Source organism: Ciconia boyciana, chromosome 8, assembly GCF_034638445.1.
Source record: "Ciconia boyciana chromosome 8, ASM3463844v1, whole genome shotgun sequence".
In the NCBI taxonomy this organism is placed as follows: Eukaryota; Metazoa; Chordata; class Aves; order Ciconiiformes; family Ciconiidae; genus Ciconia; species Ciconia boyciana.
In genome coordinates this window covers 63,136,261-63,155,811 of record NC_132941.1, presented here as the reverse complement: position 1 = coordinate 63,155,811, position 19,551 = coordinate 63,136,261, and the positions used below count along the sequence as shown (strand labels likewise).

At 47.6% G+C, this 19,551-nt stretch overlaps 1 protein-coding gene across 3 annotated transcripts in view; it reads right to left on the bottom strand.

Moving 5' to 3' along the window:
- Positions 1-19,551, bottom strand: part of LHPP (phospholysine phosphohistidine inorganic pyrophosphate phosphatase) — a 93,553-nt gene that overhangs the window by 944 nt on the left and 73,058 nt on the right. Inside the window, exons 7-8 of one of the 3 annotated variants that reach the window (XR_012043999.1) lie at positions 2,865-3,224; positions 902-1,800 (exon numbers count right to left, since the gene is read on the bottom strand). Coding sequence is in view for 1 of the 3 variants with exons in the window: in XM_072871509.1 (XP_072727610.1) it covers positions 3,134-3,224 (91 nt within the window). In the remaining 2 variants the exon portion in view is untranslated. Of the gene's footprint in view, positions 1-798; positions 1,801-2,307; positions 3,225-19,551 lie in introns of those variants that run through there. The other 2 variants (XR_012043998.1, XM_072871509.1) reach the window with 2 other exon arrangements.

Here is a 19,551-nt window from a genome sequence, read left to right as displayed (position 1 = left end):
TGGAGGGGGTCTGGCGGCACCTCCTTGGCATCTCCATGAGTGCTGGGGGGGGGGGGGGGGAGGGGGGGTCCCAAAAAAATGGGTGTGGATTGGGAAAGCTGGGGCCCTCCATCGAGGTGTCCACATCAGAAATAGTAAGGGTGTCCCAGCCTTGGGCTGCACCAGAAAAATGGTCATTTTTTTGATGTTCACGTGCAGGCAGATGTGATACATCCCCCGTGGTGGAGGGACGTCTCCCATGGCCCCCCCAGCCTGACGCTGGCTGTTATTTAGCCGTAACGCAGTCAAAGAGGTAACAGCGAAATGCAAATCAACATTTAAGTGCCAAGCAGCACCTTATGCTTTTAAGGACAGAGATAATGTGCCACCCCTGAAAATAAAATCTAAACCCCAGCAAGGCAAGAGCCCACAGCAGGGCAAGGGCACACAGGGTGTTAAATAAATCCCTAACGCCTTTGTAAACCAGAAAGGAAAACGGCTGCATTTCCTCGAGCGAGCAAACAGTTTAAAAAGTTTCATGACAGATGGCAGGATGTTTATCTGCCTAAACTTAATCAGATTGAAGTGATAGGCTTAGTATAATAGAAAAAAAAGGAAGAATCATATGATAAAAAAGAAATTATCAGTGATCCGTCACGGCCCCAACGTTCAACCAGGGTCTGCGGCATCCTTCGCATGTGCGTGGATGCACACAGTGCTGTACACTTTGGCTGAACCGCTACCCAGAGGATAAAAAGATATGAAAACAGACCAAAATATTGCACTAAGGTCATTTTCCCAGATGTGGTTTATTTTATTATAATTTAATTCCTAGCCCGCTTTCCCCCGCTGTCCCCAAGGGGTGCTGTGCAGCTCAGCAGCCAGCTGGTAGCTCTGAAAAACAAGCGTTTCCAACACTCACAGGCTGCTCCAGGAACACGGAGCATCACTTCAGTGTCCTTCAGGGACCGGGGTCGTCTTCAGCTGTTGGGACTGCTGGAAACGTGCTGGAATTATTGTTTACCTCCCGCTTGCAAATGTAGAGCGCAGCAGCTGAATGCAGGCAGCGGCCAGAGCACGCTGCCTCAGCGTATGTATATATAAATATACGTAACACATGCAAAATTGTATACCTTTCCGTGGTCCCATGGGAGGTCTGAAGCAGGTTAAAGCCCAAACCGTCTCATTCCGCTCCAGCCTAAAGCACACAGCCTTGCCTAAAACCCAAGGAGCTGCAGAACTGCTGACACACCGGTTAAAAGGGGACTTTTGCCTGTAAAAGGTGACCCTTGCAAAGCTGGCAAGCGTCGGTGAAGGTGAGCAACCCCTGCTTCCCCTGGGGCAGAGGACGTGATGGAGCAACCCCCAACCTCTAATCTGCTCCCTGGTTTGAGCTCCCATCCCTGCCGCGCTCTTGCCATGTGCAGCGCAGCCGGGTGTTACCACGCATGCTGCAATAGCTGCGCTGTACAACTGTCGGGTGAGAGAAACTAAAAACTCCAGGGACCTGCTGGAGTACTGCAATGCCCAACGGCAGGGAGCCGCTCATTTTAGCAATGCTTATTCTGATTAGAAAAAAAAAAAAAAATCTCATGCCCATCCCTGCTCAATGGAGCATCATTTGCCAGCCCTGCACGTGCGGAGCTCCCTGGCAGCAGGATGGGGCTGAGCGGGGGCTAAACTGATGCGGCGGGTGCTCGGCAGGCACGCGGTGCTGGCACAGGATCAGTCCCGGGGGATGTTCAGCGAGTAGACCGGGTTCGTCCCGTTCAGGTAGCTACAGCCGTCAGGGAGGGGTGTATACCTGTGTGGTTTTGGTATCTAGGAGAATTGGAGGAAAGTTTAGCAATTACTAGTGAGAAGGAAAGAAAGTGGCTGAATGTTTCCACATCATATTTATAAAGCAGAATTTATAGTCGTGGCAGGAGGACTGATGGAGCTGGTGCTTTACAGACACTGGCTCCCAGCTGGGACTAGAAACTTAAAGCCAGGAGCGCCAGCACCGGCTGCAGCCGAGTTGCCCACGGCAGGGCCGAGCACGCCGGCTGTGCCGTCCCGTGATGCTCCCCACTGCAGCACCCGCTGGCGGGTGAGCTGGAGCTGTGTGGGGCTCAACACCGACGGCGAGCCCCCAGCTGCACAGCTGGGATTTTAATGGGAAGGGGTAGGAAACCTGCCCCCTACCCCCAGCCATGTCTGCCTGCAAGACCCCCACGGAGAGAAGGAAAAGCCCATCGGTCCCATGGCCCTCGCCAGCTTATTCCAGACAGGGAAAAGCATTTCCGATCCTCTAAGCATCCCTGCCAGCGCCGAGGTGACTGAACACAACGACAAACGCTCCAGATCTGCAGGACGAGGTTTATTCCCGACAGGACGGTGTGGTTATTCCATAATGTGTTGCAGCATTACCAGATTCCCGAGCCTTAACCCGGGGCGGTGCTGGACAGGGGCTAAACGTGGCAGAAACGCAGTTACCGGCTGTCAAGGGCGCAGGGGCTGTCCCCCTCCCCAGGGTTTTCGTGCCGCCCATAGCGAGAGGCACGCATGGGACCCCGCAGAGCAGGGCTGGGCCAGTGCACCCCAGCCCAGGGCTTGGTGGCCTCCATCACCCCTCAAGGACATCCCCCATCCCATGTCAGGCACCCCAAAAGGCACAGAAAGGGTGAGTTAAACAGCAAAGCTTGTCCAGGAAGGGGTGCTGGGTCCCCCGTTTCCCACCCAGACACCTCCGGGCTGGGTCCCTGGTGTGAGCAAAGAGTTGAAGGGGATAGAGTCCCCCTGAGCATCAGCATCAGCCCCTCACCACCCTCAGGGCTCCCCTCGGGCAGACAAGGCTCGGCCCCAGCCGGGGAAGAGCCTGGCACTTTTGGGAGAGCTGATTTCACCTGCGCTGGCAGGGGCACGGCACCAAGAGGAAGACGCTCAAGACGTGCCGGAGGACAGCAAGTTCAGTGTTCCCTTGATGAGGTCAGTCGATCATTTTAGTACCGTTACATGAAACATTTAGGAACGCAGGCGTTCACCACCCCGGGCGAGGCTGGGTCTGGGTCTGTTAATGTCAGATGGAGGTGGGAGAGGGCGAAGCGGCCTCACGGAGGGGCTGCATGCAAGGCCTCCTCCTCGTTCCTTCCAGTCGCCCACAGCACCGTCGGTTTTACAGCTGCTGGAGGATAATGTCAACAGCTTCGGCGAGGTTGTTCACGTACGCGTCAGGCTTCACGTGGGGGTGGTTTTCATCGCAAGGCCTGCAAAGGAGACAGAAGGGCATGGCTGAGCAAGGACGGGCTCCCAACCAGGTCCCCTGTCCCTGGCCGTCCTGCTGCTGCTGCGCTCACGGAGCCCAGGGCAGCTCTGAGGTGGCCCCAGATGGAGCACCCTCGGGTGAGCCTGGGTTTCACACTCCTCCCTCTTCTAGTTTTTTTTCCCCTTTTCTCCCTTCTCTCCCCCATACGCAGGTCTTTCCTGCATGCTACGGTAGATCCCATGTCCTTGTGCAACTGAGCTGGGCAAAACTTTGTGAAGCTTTGTACGGAAGACAATATCTAGATTGTTAACTAACTAATCCAAATTAATGTACTGCATTTTACATGGCACTTCTTCATTCGGGCAATAGCAGTATCAGACAGGGATCGCTGGGAGGACACTTCACTGCAAGCCTAGGATCCTATGAAACGGTGCAAATAATTATTCTCCCATGGTTCTTCTCTAGAGACAGGTAAAGAAAAGAAGAACTCACTTCCGACCTAGAGACATGAAAGGTCTGTACATAGCTTCAGTGAATGGGGAGTCAAGGTTTAATTTTGCAGGATCACCATCTTCTTGTAAATCTAACAGTGGTGGTTTCAGATGCTGCCATGAAAAGGGTCAGACACCCTCCACCGTGAGTCCCCACCCCAAAGCAGAGCAGCTTGAAGCCATTTTTTGCCAATGATTTAATTAGAGGTACTGGCCTAACGAGGCGCAGATGCACAATCCTATTTTACTGATTCAGCAGCCTTGCTGCTGGGGAGGGGGGCAGATGTGGGAGGCAGGCATTTTCCAAACCCTGTGGTCCTGTTATGGCTCTTGGGCTGAGAAACCCAACAGCTGCTGAAGAGAAAACATATGTATTTTATACGCTTAATGGCTTTCCTTTGGGAAAGAGATGAGAACCTTAATGTCCACTTCCCATCTCTCTTGCTCCCTGTAAAGGACAAGCCTTTATTTAGCACGGGACATTTTCTCAGTGGGGAAGACGCGTTTCCCAGCGGATGCATGGGAGGCAGAGAGATTATTATTATTATTATTATTTATGATGTGCAGAATTTGGTGAGCACTTGTCTGTACAAGTACCAAATTACTTCTTCAGTTCCAGCACTGAAGCTCCCCAGGGCTATTTCCTTTCTGTTTGTTTTTCAGCCACGCTCTTCACATCTGACTACACGAGCTCCTTGCGCGGCCTCCTTCAGGAGCCCACGCTGCTTGAGATTTTACTTGCTGCAAAGTTACAGTATGCAACTAGGAAAAACAAAAGACACCGATATTCAGCTTTCCTTGTGTCACCTGCAAAGCCATGTCTGGCACAAGGATGATGGCTCTGTGAAACGGGCTCTACGTTGGTGCTGGCTGTCATAAAAGCGTCTTATTTAAAAGGTGGAAGATTATTCCATGGGTCTTTATTTAATTATCCAAGTTCTATCTTGTTACAGGGCTAGGGTGCAATAAGAACAGTAATTATGATGGTTTTTAGGTTTTCCTCAACTGAAGAAGAATTTAGATTGCTGAAGGTAAAGCAAGTTATAATATGCAATGGAGAAAAACCTTCAAATATAAAGCAAGTAAAAATCCAATATGTATCCATCCCTTAGGTGGCAATTATTGCTCACCCCTTGATTTAACCAAAAGGCTTTTATGAATACAGACATACCTTTGGGGAGCACTGTATAATACTCATTTCTTGTCAATAATCCTTAATTTGAGTGGAGATCTAAAAAAAGTCATGAACAAAACTTCTTTCCATTTTACACCCTGAAAAATGTTTCTTTCCCATCTTATACATTAGGAGAAAATTTTAAGAACTGCTTGAAACTAATGCTTCTACAAGAAATTTTCAATTACACAGCACCCTTTGATCTATTAAAAGGAATTTGTGATTGATATCTGTGCTGACTATACAGAAATCCACCTGTAACTCAGCAGCTAAATGCCAGTCATCAAGGAAATGCCCTGTATACACTAAACGTGTGCTGCGGAAGGGGTGGGTGTATATATATGTATATGTATATATACTGCAGTAAAGCAAATTAGGAAATAAGGTATTTTTACCCATTTGTCCAAATAATGTGTGATGACAACAGACAGCCTGGCCAGCCACCAACTCCTGGCTCCAGCAAGGTTAATGTTAAAACCCACCTTAGCTCCCGGGGAGCTACGAGTTCACCCTCGCGTGTTGCCCAACTGCCCCCCGCCCCACGGGACCGCTGGGGTGGACCCAGGCTTCATTTTTATCTGCTGCACCCCTATTATTGATCCGAGCCCGATTATTCCTCTTCTGCTTTGCAGTCCGATACCCTATAGGGTTACAGCTGGGAACCCTAAAATACCCTTCTGCTACCCATGCCGCAGCCAGCCAGCCTCGCTCACAACGCAAGGGTTTCAATCGTTTTACTAATACTTTACTGGCATTATCCAGAAGAAAACGAGAGGAATATGCAGCCCTTACGCAGCAGATGCCTCCCATTAAAGCAGACGGGGTGCAGCAGAGGCCAGCGGTTCAGCAGGTGCCTCCCCTGCCTGGCCCGGCTCCAGCCAGGACCCCGCGTCCCTCCCGTGATGGGGGGCACCCCCGTGACACTGCGCTGTCCCCACATCGGCCATCCCGACCCCTGGGCTGGAAAGTGTCTTTCGTTTCAGCCCATGGCACATTTTGGAGTTATACTTTTGAGACATGTCATATGTCTTAGATTACCTATATGCTCATCGCTGCTAAGTGGGGGGAAATGCAATAAATAAAATTGTCTGAACTCTTGTCGGAAAGCAGAGACCTGGAATAAAACACACTTCCCTGCTCTCCTGCCTTTTCCCAAGGCTGTGCTAGGAGCTTTTATTCCTGTCAGTGCCACCCCAAGAGCTGTTTCCCGCAGCCTCTTCCTTTGTCTTGCAGAAGGCTTTGTAACTCACACAACTGCACCCAACTAGCCAAGCGATGTCCCCGCCGCCCCAGCTCAGCATTGCTCTTTAAGCATCTGTCAGAGGGAAACTGCAAGCAATAAACCCCCAGCACTAATGCCAAGAAGCAATGCTACAAATGCAGCAAAACAATTCAGGAGCCCAAGTCTGGGTGCCGGAAGCGAGGCAGAAGAGAGAGCTCTGCCATAAAACCAGCGGGCAAACCCAAGAGGCTGGAGGATGAGCACTTCTGCCGTCCGAAGGGAGTGGAGACCGTGGCTCTATGCCAGCCGCTCCCCTGGGGGATTCGGGCTTTCTCCCAGGAGAAACCCTCAGTAACTGAGGGGTTTAAGATACCCTTCAGCGGGGCACTGTGCTCTGGAGCTTGGCCCTGATGTCCTGGGTGTTGCTTCGGTGCGTCAAAGCCTCCCTGGACAGGGCCACCGGGTGCAGGTGGACACTTCAGCCAAGAGCAGGTCTTGCTCTCACGGTTTCAGCTTCGCTTCTCTTTTGATGATAATGGCTCTTTTTGCATTGCACGATGGCAGACATCACAACAGTGGGTCACAAAACTGACAGCGGAGGTTACTTTTTAGTACTTTTCTCTTTCATATTCCAGAAATAAATTTTAAAAAGAAATCTAAAAATATCTTTAATTTGCTAGGTCAGTTGAAGAATAAACTGGCATTGAGCTAACTTTAAGATAAACTCCTTCAGATTTTTTTTAATACGTGGGACTCTGGTTGCACAGAAGAACATATATCAAAATGACAGAAAATTATATTCTGTACCTGAATATTGAGCTGTCGGCAGTCTTGGCCAGTGCACAAACTCGCTTGTGAAAAATCAGCTCCAGCCTTGGGAAACACTCTCTTCAGTAAAGCAGGACTCCTTGGAGCGGTTGAGCATCACAGCCTGGATGCGTACACAAATACCATTTTCCAGCCCAAGCTGGCCATGACAGCTGTGAAATGTGGCACTTCATTTCTACATTGCCTCTTTGTGGCCACCTTGCTGGTATATGAAGCGGTCAGGGAAAGAAGTGGCTTAGCACAGGGACCCTCTGAAATCCGGGGTGCTCCTTCTCGGTCCCTACTGCGTTGTGAGGGCTCAGGGACACATGATCTGCGCCTGCCCCTCTGTGCACAGGGCAATGTTAGGAGAACATGTTCTTCAAAAGAAAAAGCCATCCAAAATGAGCTTTACGCTACAACACATTAAAGGTATGAAGTATCTTTAGCATGATGCAACATGGACAGAGGTCTTGAGACTCAGTAGTTACTCATGTTCATCAAATCATCCTCAGGAGATGACTAAACATCCTCCTCTCCCAGGGACCATTTATCACTGTCAGTGCTGCTGAAGCTGAGCAGCTATCTATAGCCCCATGTGCTCTGAGCCAGATCCTCCGCCCATACTAAACTGGTTAGTTCAGATCAATGCTTCAGTCTGAGACATCACGGAAGCAGCAGGGTGCTGCAGAAAACTGGCGCTACAATTTTAACTCTTCACTCGGTCACTTGGTAAGAGAAGCTCCAGCATGGTATCAGGGCTACTGACTAGCAGAAAGCGATGGCTTCCTCCTGGTGAAGCACAAAACCAAATCCTAGATCATAAGGGGCAGTGAAAAATCAGCTTCTGCAAGAATAAGAAGGTTCACTGTCTGGGTCAGATTTCCACTCGGATAGGTCTCTTCTGACAAGCTAAATTCCCTACCTAGGCTCAGCTATCAGGAATGGTCTCGAATTGCCCGACCTGCTATGTAATTTTCTCAGTGGTTCACCCAGATGCAGTTAAGTATCTGTGATGGATGAAGGGATCTACGCGGGTTTGCACAGTCCTTTGCAGGAACTACTACGAGTCTTTAAACTGAATGAAGCAAGTATGTGTAGAAGAGAGCATTGCTAGGGACAGCACAAAAGGATGCCTCTAAAAACAGAGACTTTGAGTTAACCTTTTTCAGTTGGGATTCTGGGTTTAGTCTGTGGGTCGGGGCGGGCATCGGATGTTGCTGGCAGCTGGCTCTGAACGGCACTCTCATGGCAGGACCGTTTCTGCAACGGGAATTGGAGCTGCAGAACATCTGCAAAGGAGAAGACGCAGCTGGGTCCCGGAGGTCTCCTGCTGAGCTGGGAGCCAACCGCCCCACTGGGAGCAATGAGGGGGTGCGTCCAGTCTGAGCACCAAACCCTCACGTCACGCTGGCCTAGGAAACTTCACGGACCGGTTGGAATGAGTTTCTCAGTGCCTCCACTTGCGCTCATTTCCAACAAAACATATGGAGAACAAAAAGGAAACAGCTGGATTACTGTGTGGACAAAATATTTAGCAGATAAAAGTCTAAGTGGAGGTAGCCGACATGGATAGTCACGGCCACAGGGATGGAGACAGCCGCAGAATCTAGCTCAACCTGAGACCTGCCAAAACTTGACTTCAGAGAACAGGAGCAGATGGGGATTGATCAACACATGATTAGTACCACAGGTTAAAATTAGCTTTTGCATAGTTCTTTAAAAATAAGGGTAGGTAAGAAAAACACCACACAGGGCCAAAGCAAGGCACAGAAGTTAATTTGAAAAAGACAAATGATCTCACATTCCAGCGTACAGAGCTGCAGTCATTTGGCAAACCTGATCTGTAACACTGCATGTCCCACGATCGCTGACCTTTCCAGCAGCACAGCTTTCTGTGAGAGAGCAAAAGCCATTGCACAAACTCTCCCTCTGTTTGTACAAGGGATCTCTCTGTGTCACCACACAGACTTCCCACTAACTCCCCAATTAAATAGCGTATACTCCTGCTGCATAAAATTAGATAAAAAACCTTGAAACCATTTCTCCTGACAGCGTATTCTTCAGGGGCTCTTACCACAGCTGTAAAATACGTGAGACAGAGTTTAACAAGATTTTCTTTATGAGGAATGTAAACAGACACTGTAACCTTTGCTAGTTTCTTTGGACAGAAGCAATAATTTTAGTTGGTGCCACGAGTGAAACTCTCATTTTTGTGAAATGTGCAATTTAATCAGTTTGGCACTGAAAACCCAAATAAATCACAGTGACTGACGGCACACTGATGGGCAGTTGGATGAATGGCTGCAGAGCACGTTTCCTGACGTTACGATGAGAGACAAACCTGCACCAAAGCCACTAAAGGCACCCAGTGTTGCCAGAACTTCAGGGAACCCCGTACCTGGACCCCATATCTCATGTCACACCCAGATCTCCCCCAGAATAGAAAGAGAGGCTTTTGTGGTTAAAACACTCGATTTTGGAGAGCTGCTATGCGTGACTCAGGGCAGGTTTGTCCTCATGAAGCAGCTAGCACCTTCCTTTGCTTTGCTGCCATCATTTGGGAAGACACTTTTGCTGGGAGAGGTGGGCACCATCAACAGAAACTTCTAACCACAAGCCACGCAGCCAAGGATGCCTTCGACGTTGCTGCAGAAGTCGGTGGCCTCTAGGGATGACCTTGCCATGCCATCTCCTCCTGGCCAACATGCCTGCAAGAGCTCCAGGAAAGCAAACCCGTGTCAGAGCAAACCAACATCCTCCACTGCTCTTCTCTTGCCTCCCAGAACTGCGCACACAGCTAATTGTGTTTAATTGCAACTCATTTAAATTCAAGCATCCACAAACAGGTAAAAATTAACAGCCAAATTGTTTGCTAACATCTGAAGGAAGTCTGTGGGCTTACCTCTTAATCATTCCCGTTTATGTTAAACTGCTACAGTTTTAACTAAGCAGAACAAACCGGCTTAGATACACCACTTCTCCAGGCAATATACCTCAACATACAGGAAAATACTGAGATTGAGGGGACAGGGAGTTATCTTCCTGCATAAATTATCTTAATAAAAAAAAAAGCTTGGCAAATGCTAGCAAACATTCCCGAGATCTTTGTTTTTTTGAATTTCAAGGCACTTCCTGGGGTGAACACTTGTACTTTTCAAATGTACATGTGCTGAAAATTTAATGTGGAGTGTTGTGGTAATTTGTTTGTTTCTCATCAGTTGGCTGCATGGTGATGCTCTAACTAACGAGCTCAGATACACAATTCCAGAAATAATTGCTTAGAAGAGGATGCTGAGAGTGCTGGTAGTGCTGAGAGTGCTAAAATGGGTGCATGGGCGAGCACTTGGTGTCCCTGCTGCAGTTTGCTCTACCAGGTCTTCTGCCAGGTCTTTTAAAAAACACTCATAGCGCCAAGATCCGATGCAGGACATCACATTGGAGAGCAAGGAGGAGGTTGGAAATGGTGATCATAACTGCAACTATGAAGTGGTTCAGCGCAAGTGGGGCTTTGTCAAAATAATTAAGTAAAAGGAACAGCGGTGACCAGGACAGATCACAAGCTAGAGGCTGGCGGTGGCAAACTCCCATGGATATTACATGTAAAGCTTGCGAGAGGACCAACACAAATATTTCCAATATTTCTCTTCACAGGCACGACCTTTACTCATGCCAGTTGTAAGTTATCCCTTGAATAATTCCAATTCCTGCCATTTCTGCAGGATACACTGCACCAACCGGCCGCTGAACATACAACGCTGAGGAAGCGGATGACGCAGGCAGCTCTTTTCCTCCACCCATCCCTATTTATTTTCTCTCTCAGGAAATACAGCACATGTGAACACGCCAGATTAAGAGCTTTGGAGATTAAAAGTCCTGAAAGTGTTTGTACAGGCTGTGGATAGGACATACACAGATTCATCTTAAGTAAGAAACAGGCATGAAGAAATGCAGGACAGCGATGGGGAGACATCATGCGAAGTGCTGCCGTTGGGACAGAGGGTACCGTTGGCTAAATGCTCTCATGTGATTACACCAGAGCATGACATTTTATTAGAACTGACTTCTTTCCACCACCTCCAAAACCCCTCATGCAAAAATGCCCTGGAAAGTCAAGCTGGTTTGAACAAACATTTAAACAAGCAGAGCACTGGTGTTCAGGCAGCTGGGCAGCAATTTTCCTTGTCAAAGAGCAGAGCTCTCTCATCTTGTAAAGCAAAAGCAAAGGATGCTGTGCCAGGCTGGTCACCTAAACCTCTTCAGGAGCCTCCTCCTCAGGACAGACAGGTCCCTCCGAGGGGAAAGGGAAGAGTATTCATCCCATGTTCATCCCATCTTCTTAGATAACAAGTCTGGATAGGAAATATCCTCTGGAAGAGGTGATTTTTTTTCCTACTGACTCTATTTAAAACAGATGACAAGCTCATACTCCAGAACCAGTTCTTCGACAGCCAGGGTTAGGTGTAAAGAATCTGCTCTAACTTTTAGATAAAGCTTAGATAAAGTTAACCGAGATAAATCCTACCTCTTGCATTACTGCAGTCTGTGAGCACATGGTAGAAATGAACCGTATACGCCAGGTGTCTTTGTGTAAGTGCAAGGGCCCCCAGGTTGGATGGGGGTGGACTGGGGGATCAGAAGCTCTGCACTGTACATATGGATGCACCGAGTGCTGCAATGCAAGTACAGCACAGATGTTTTCAATAAAAGCAAGCCTCCTTCTCCCCCTAAACGCACATTTGCTGTTTGCTGAGAAAATCTGAGAACTGCCCCTGCTTTGCCAAACTATCCCGTCTAACAGGGTGTTTGCAAGCACCGTGAGACTCAGCTCTGCCTGCTTGGATTAATTACTGATGACCTGCGTGGCTCTGCCAAATGACCTTACTCAATTCAGTAGAAAATAATTTTAAACGCCCCTGAGAAAGGATCTGGACATAAATATTTTCTTTGTGCACATATACAAACAGATATGCATCTTAAATGCAACCGATGCATTAGCTATTAATGGAATTTAATATTACACGAGAGTGGGAAAGATTAATTTCAAGGGCTGATTTTGAAGCTCAGTGGCACTCAGGCTTCTTACTCTGTTAGGCACTTTTAAAGACCTTAACCTAAGAATATTTCATTGCTTTCCTTTAATACGTTGCTTACATAATCCATATGAAATGTATAAAATGAATGCTGCCTTCTGCATTTCCAAAGCATCGCATGGAGATTTAAGTTGCAGAACTCCGGTAGATCCAGATACTAGCAAGAAAGGAGCTTTGCAGATTATAAAAGAAAGAAGTCTTCATTTCAGATTTCAAATGCTGTTTGGAGAAGTTTAATTTAAAAAGTATCGGGCCAAAGTTGCACTGATAATGTAACCCTCTAAACAAGACACTCCAAGATACAGCATTAAAAGACTGTTTCTCAGCCAACAAGAATTTGACCTACCCTAAAGAGAATAATATTTGTCTTCAGATGGTGCTCACTAAATCAGTCTTAAATCAGTCTGGAAAATTAAGGCACGCTCTACATCTTTGGCTGCAAAGTTGCTCAGCCTGGACAAGGCAATGACATGGTCACGCAGCAACCCCGGCACAGCAGGACCTCTCTGCGGGGTCTCTGTCTGACTTCTCCTCCTCCCACACCAGACAGGGATATTACATCCAACCTCACTACGCTCAAGGATGTCAGGAACCCACCTGTTTCTAAACATGGTCATGCTTTTAACTGATATAACAAAAGGTAATATGCTTTTGAACTAACCGACAAGAGTTCAGCCTAAGTTTTGAGTCAGTGTATTACTTACACCTTCTGAAATGGCTCAGAGCCACCGGAGCACACAGAGCAAATAAATTGGGGGTGCTCCTCAGAAACTTCTGCCCCTTCTAAAGCATAAACTTTGCTACTGTTACTCCAAATTATGGCTCATTTGCTTAAGCCACTCTGTAAATGAGATCTTCATAATCTTCTCTTTGGAAGTTTGCATGCTGCAAATGTCTGTCTACCTCCACTTCCATGACCACAGTGCCAAGGAGATGAGACTTCATTTGCCTACGAAATATTCTCCCCAAATCTGCAAACCTGTTGATGTATCCACACAGCACCATTTGCATCACAGGCAATGAGCTTTTGGACAAGGGGGTATCCTTTTCTATCTGCACGGCACCTACTGCAATGCAGCCTTCACTTGGTGATGTGGAACTTCTACCACAATATAATCTTCTTCTTTTCAATAACAAATTTCCATGGACTATTCTGAACTCTTTCCAGGCTCTGCCAGTGGCTTATAAAAGCAGGGATTGCATGAGTAAGGAAAACGACTCTGTGCACATTACCCAGACAGCAGCTCTTTCTGGTCCTCTGGCATACGACTTCCCAAAGGTGGCAGCCCACAGAGCTAATTATTTTTCAGAGCCTGCATCAGCTGCCCGAAGTGACAGAGCTGATCAGCAGCTCTGCTTTTTGTTTTGTTTCGGCAATGAGAAAACCAGGCCCGCCTGGCAGCTGAGCGGGTAATAAAGTAAGCCTTGTGCTGCGTGCCTGCAGCCTCTGGGCTACCATACAGGGCCGTTGGGGAGCGAGCTCCTAAACCCAACAGAAAACAACACAATCCTATATAGACCAGCAATAGAAGCCCACATTGGATCCCTTTTCTTTTTTAACTGGCAATGGCGATCTTAGGCTAGGCTACCTCTCTCCAGGGAAATGCAGGATGTCCTCTGTTGATTACGGTCACAAAGATGGGAAGCTGTTCAAAGAATGATGACATGCTGCATTTATGGACCGTGCTTCGTCCAAGTATCTCGAGCTCTTTGGAAGCGTAGCAGGAAACGTGCAGCACGGCTGCCCTGGAAACACGCTTACTGCGGCTGTGCAGGGAGGCAGCAGGGACGGCCGCGGCGTCTTCCTTCTCCTCCTGGCTCTCTTCCACCTCGTCCCTGCATTGGGCAGGACACAGGAGGGAGTGCCGGGCTAAGGAAAGCTAGCTAGCACATTTTTCAAGGTGTCAAACCACATCTACGTTTGTGCTTAAAAATGGATTCCGGAAAGTATGCTAAGCTAACATTGTTAGTGTAAGGATTAAATCCCCAGCGCTCCTGGCACTCAGCTCTCTGCTTGGACCAGGAGAATAGTCCAAGGTTTATACCCACTTCCTTCCAGCTTTGGGTTACAGCTCCTCAGATGAAGGTTGCTGCTGTGTCTGGCTTGCAGCGTGCTACAGCACACGCTTAGTGCAGACTCAGTGTGAACCCCTGGCCCCCCTGAAGTCTTCCAAGAGTTTTGTTAAATACCTAGTCACAGTCAAGTCAATGGGGATTTTGCCCTACGTTGTCAAATAAATAATCCCAAATTTGAAACAACTGACTGATGAATGCTCCAGTTTGAGCAGTAAAGCATTCGGGACGTGGTTTCAGCTCAAGGTGTTGCAGCCCATAAGCTCTGCACAGGTAAGGTCTGCGTCCTGCGCTGAACTTGCACAGCCTCTTGCATCATCTTCTCCATCGGTCCCCAGCTACCACTTTCATAAATACAAGGGCTAATAAATACTGTGGCTACCTCCATATAGCTTCTTTAAATTAGGTTGTGTGGGACTCACTAGATACTTCCCATGGCAGTTTATTGCTGGCTGTTACTCACACGTGCAAACCACAGCCTGAAACCACAAAATCATCAGGACTCTGACGTTACGAGTTTTGTACTGCACCTATCACGCTCAGAGCAATGGCACCAGGCACCACCGCTGCCATCACTTTGTTTTCAGACCCTGCCACATTCATCTTCATAAGGCTAAGATGGTTTCCGAGTCAGTTCTTCATGAGCTCCAAGACCTAGAAGCCAACAATCAGGCTGTGCAAGGTGCCCAGAAGAGCTGTGAATGAAAGGGGGGATGACACCTCCACCTCCAGTGCAACACACAATGCAAGATTTTTCCACTGCAGGTACTTGACCTCTCCCAAGGGAAAACTGAAAGAGTCTGCAAGTCATGGGAGAGCACTAGAAATGGCCTCAGAGCACTAGTAAGGCTATTGCAGCAGCTCAGCTTCCACTGATGTACTACCTTGGGGACGGAACTTAGTATTTCTTAGGATCGGCCCAAACGTGGTACATTTCTTAAACATTAAACCAATAAAAAAGACTTACAGTTTTAAAACAGAGAAAAAAAACCAAATAAACAAGAATAATGGCTTTGAGACTGCTTCACCTTCTTGGTATCTGTAGTTTTTGCTTTTATCTGAGCATTTCTGTTGAGACTAGTTTCCTCCCTTTCCATCAGCCTCAAGTGAAGAGTAATCCTTTAGAGAATGAAAGGCCCATAATACTGGTTTTAGCTGTGGACCAGCTGCTTCTGTAATCCAACCTGGCTTGAAATGAAGTTTATTTACATAGCACGCTTGATACCTTTGAGAAAAATCTACTATTTAAAATACTTCAAAGGATCACTTGGTACTGGAGGTGGAACAGCCAAGGAGACTGTATTCTCTGCACACATATTGCTAAATTCTTGCAAGGCATCTTAGGGTGGAGATATTTGTCTATGAAGTTAAAAACAACCCAACAAACCGAATCCCTTTCAAACTGAATACAAGGCAGCACAGAGCAATCTGTGGAGGGCTAATCAACCCTTTCTGCCAGTTTCTCCCAGTGCACAATGAAACAGTAGCTTGAAATGTAGGCTTCGGGGTTGTGTGTGTACTATGTGGGCAAACGAGTATAATAAAGACATTTTTGAAACAAACCACTCAAGCCTTTGTGTGGAAAGGACTTTACTAGATCATAAAGAGAGAGGCTTCATCTTCATTAAGTAAAACATTAAAGGAAATGTTCTAACTTACAGCACTATACATTAATGCTCAGCAATGTAAGGGGTTTAATTGCCTGTTGCTTTCCCACCATAAATTACTACCTGCAGCTAATGGAAAACCTTCCTCCAGACCTGTTCATGCACCTCGCTCCCATTTCATACATTCACGCTGGATGGAAACAGCAGGGCAGCCTGGAGTTGTCCAAAGTCCATACACATGGGCATGTCTTGAGAAAGCAATGACCGTTTAAAAATATTGCACGTGTTTGGTATAAGCTTTTCGAGTAGCTCATCACATATGCAATACTCTGCAGGTTTTATGACTGCATATATCTGAATTTAGTAACTAGCCAGTGCAGGTTGAAGATGTCCTGTAGTGACCGAATACAACAGTGGGACAGGACGTCTCCATCAACCCGCCCTGTTTGCAGCTGAACAATATCCGCATCCAAACACATGCACGAAAATTTTTCACTCCCAAACGCAAGGTATTTCCTCCAACCTTCAAACCCCACCTCTGACTCCCTTCTACACCCTCTTGCATTCTTCAATGTCACTTAAAAAAAAGAAGAAAAGGATGCGCGCGTAGCCCTGGAATGGCTACAACCTGGTGCCTGCGGAGAGGTGCTGGTGGGAGCGTGCTTTCCTCCATGTCCCCTCAAAGTCCAGCCCTGACTCGTAACGAAGTCCACCAGCCAGCTTCGCTGCTCTGTAAAGTCAGGTGTGAAATCCTCTTGCGGGTCACACGAGTGGGTAAATCCCGAGGAAGAGTGCTAACTCCAACCCAGGCTGAAGAATCTCAGCGTGAAGAAAAAGCACTGAAAAAACGCTGCCTAGGTGTCCTTCTGCTGCAAAACCTAACAAAATATTGATTCAGCTTCCAAAGAGGAGGCTAAAAGCCGCAGGCTGTGCAAATCCTAAAACCCACAGGTCTGGCAGCTGCCACCACATGACCCTTCACTTTGGTTACGCTTCAAGAAGTCATTTTCCAACCTTCCCTTATGGAGATCTACAACACTGAGGTAAAAACAAAGTAAAAACATCTATATCTTAAAATAACCCTCTGAAGTCACCAGGAGGATAAGATGAGTTTTCTCCAACGTTTAGGAGGTCTCTCGGTTACTTTTGGCATTCTAGTGTAGGAATATTTTCCTGTGCTCTGCATCTGCCTTCATTCTTTTGCTGCCAAACTCTCGTTTTTATACTTCTACTTTTTGCCCAATTTAACATCACTAAAACCAACTCTAGGCTGATGTGGACTTCAGGCTTCCACAACTATGCTGCTCTCAGTGTGGAGACGATATTCGCTTGACACTTCTCCCTTGGGCAGTACTGGGTTGCCGTTCCTGGATGTCCCATGGGTGTGTATCATCTGCCACGTGTCTGTACTCAGACGCCTGGATTTCTAGATAACGTGCTTTTGATATGGACTCTGATACGATTTGGTTACCTATACTTGATTATTCATTAATATTAAGTAAGATCAGACAAGCTCCTGAGGCACCATGGGCAAGGAGCTGGGGCAGGCACCTGCTCTTTCCCACCTGATGGGACCCAAGGGAAATCACACCCGCAAGGTGCAGAGAGGTTATTTACAGGAGAAAAATTCGGGTGGATGGCAACCAGGTTAGCATAAGCCAGCCTTAAAATCTTACACAACAAACAAGTAAACAAAAAAAGCAAAGGAAAGAACAGGCATGTGGCTTGGGAGAGCAGCTGTCTCTGTTGTGCCACTAGTCTTAACTCTAGTTATAAACAATGTGGGACATTCTGCAAAATTAAAATTACAAAACATAACTACGGATAATTGCTAGAGGCAATCTGCAAACTCTGACTTTGAATGGCATCTGCCTGAGTCCTGGCTCCAGGGACTTCAATATATTTCCTAACTCTGGATGTCACTTGTCCAGCCTTTAGAAGTACAATGATGTGTTGGTGATGCTCCAGCCAGGTTTGCTGCAAGACTTTTATCTTCTACCTAGGACTAAGTACTTCAGAAAAGCTTCCCATCCAGCCTGTGACCACTTACAGTTTCTAAAGCTAACTCTGCCTACATTTCTATAATCTGATTTTAACTCATTAGCCTCTATGGCTAATGGTAGCTTGTATCCTATGGCAGGCTTTTACACGTCAGCACACTGACTCCAGACAAAGCCTTTTTGTGCTTTTGCAGCTAACCCAGCAAATACCGCTCAGAGAATAGTGAAGCTCTGGAAATTCCAAGAAACCAGATAATATGAAAAATGTTTAATTAACATTTATGCAGAGTAAACTGGGGTTCTCAGGTAATTATCAGCAGATCACAGTAAATACTATGGTGAAGTCATGCTCTACTGAAAATTATTTGCTGATGAAGACAAGCCTTAAGTCAATGCTAAACCATGCTGCCATTCAACCATGATTTTAATAATGGTTGTTTCCTCCCCAAGAAAGGGCACTGCCTTCTTTGGGGGGAAAAAAAATCAATAGAGTGATCTCTCCATTGCCGTGTAGCTAAAGCAACCCAGCTCATTTGCTCTCCAAGCCTGGTAGGCTTCCAGAAGACAACGCAAGGGAAACCCACCCACATGATAAGCTCTAATGAGGCTATAAAACACAAGCACAGCTGCGAGCTGGAACCGGTGGTGAGCCAGCCCCGAGCCCAACCTCCAGCAGTGCCGCTGCCGGGGTCCCTCCGGAGCAGGGCAGCAGGAGGGCTGAGCACCGCGGGGCTGCCGGCACGCAGGAACCCAGCCCCAGCCCCTCAGCACCCCACCTGCACCCACGGCCCTCGGGGACTGTGCTACGCAGGGAGCATCTCACCCTCCTGAAGGCTGTCCTCCATACAGGTGCTGTATCTAAACTGTCAGCATGATTAAAAAACAGGTAGAAAAATGAACATTTGGTACCTTCCTAAGCTAAATTCAATAGCCCCTGCCCAAAGCAGCCAATACATGTACAGAGATCTTCTCTTTTCAGTTGACTATAGTCCGCTGAGACATTTATGCTATCTACCCAGTAGCCATTACTATGCATTACTTCACAGGAGGAATAAAACACTATTTAAGCTGGCCCACAGATATTCGTAGACTGCTGATGCCCTGGCATACTGGCAGAGGCAGGCTTCAGGGGCTGGCAATAAGAACTTCACTTGGGATAACGGGGCAGGTTGCTTGAAGGAGAAAGAACAGTTACCCGTTGGAGAGATGCAGAAAGGCGAGGTGACATTTGGACCTGAGTTTCACTACCCTGAATCTGGGAGATACTATTTAGATATAAACGCAAAACAACAAGCCAGATTCCCAACCACTTTCCCGTAGGATTAATTAAGGCATCCTCCTCCCAGCCCCCATTCAGAAAATCTGGCTGGAAACTAAGTAACAGCAACTGTTTACCCCATTAAAGCTATGCAGTAAGAAACGACAGCCTCCTAGAGCTTCCCACAAATTCAGGCAAGATAAACATCTTTGTTACAAAGCATGAGCCTCTCCAGTTTTATTGACAGAGGCAGAAAGTGTCAGAGAATGGGAGCTGCTGAATCCAGCCTCTGATTAGCAATTAAACACTTCAAGAGGGGCAAGCCTCTGGGCAGCAGTGCCCTCCCCATTGATTCATAGAAAACCTTCTCACATAAATTAGCCATCCCCGTGATTTTAATGCTTTGGGCATGCCCTTGACAAAGGAGCCCTTACAGGGCTCTGTACAGCCATCGGCTCCAGCCTCGCCTGCCTGGAAGTCTGGTGGGGGTCCAGACGGCTGTAGCTAGATCTGTGCCCCCGTCACTGCGCACGTCCTTCCCATGGGGACAAGCCCTCGGGGTCCCCCGCGCAGCCCCAAGGGTCCGGGGAGCCTCCTGGATGC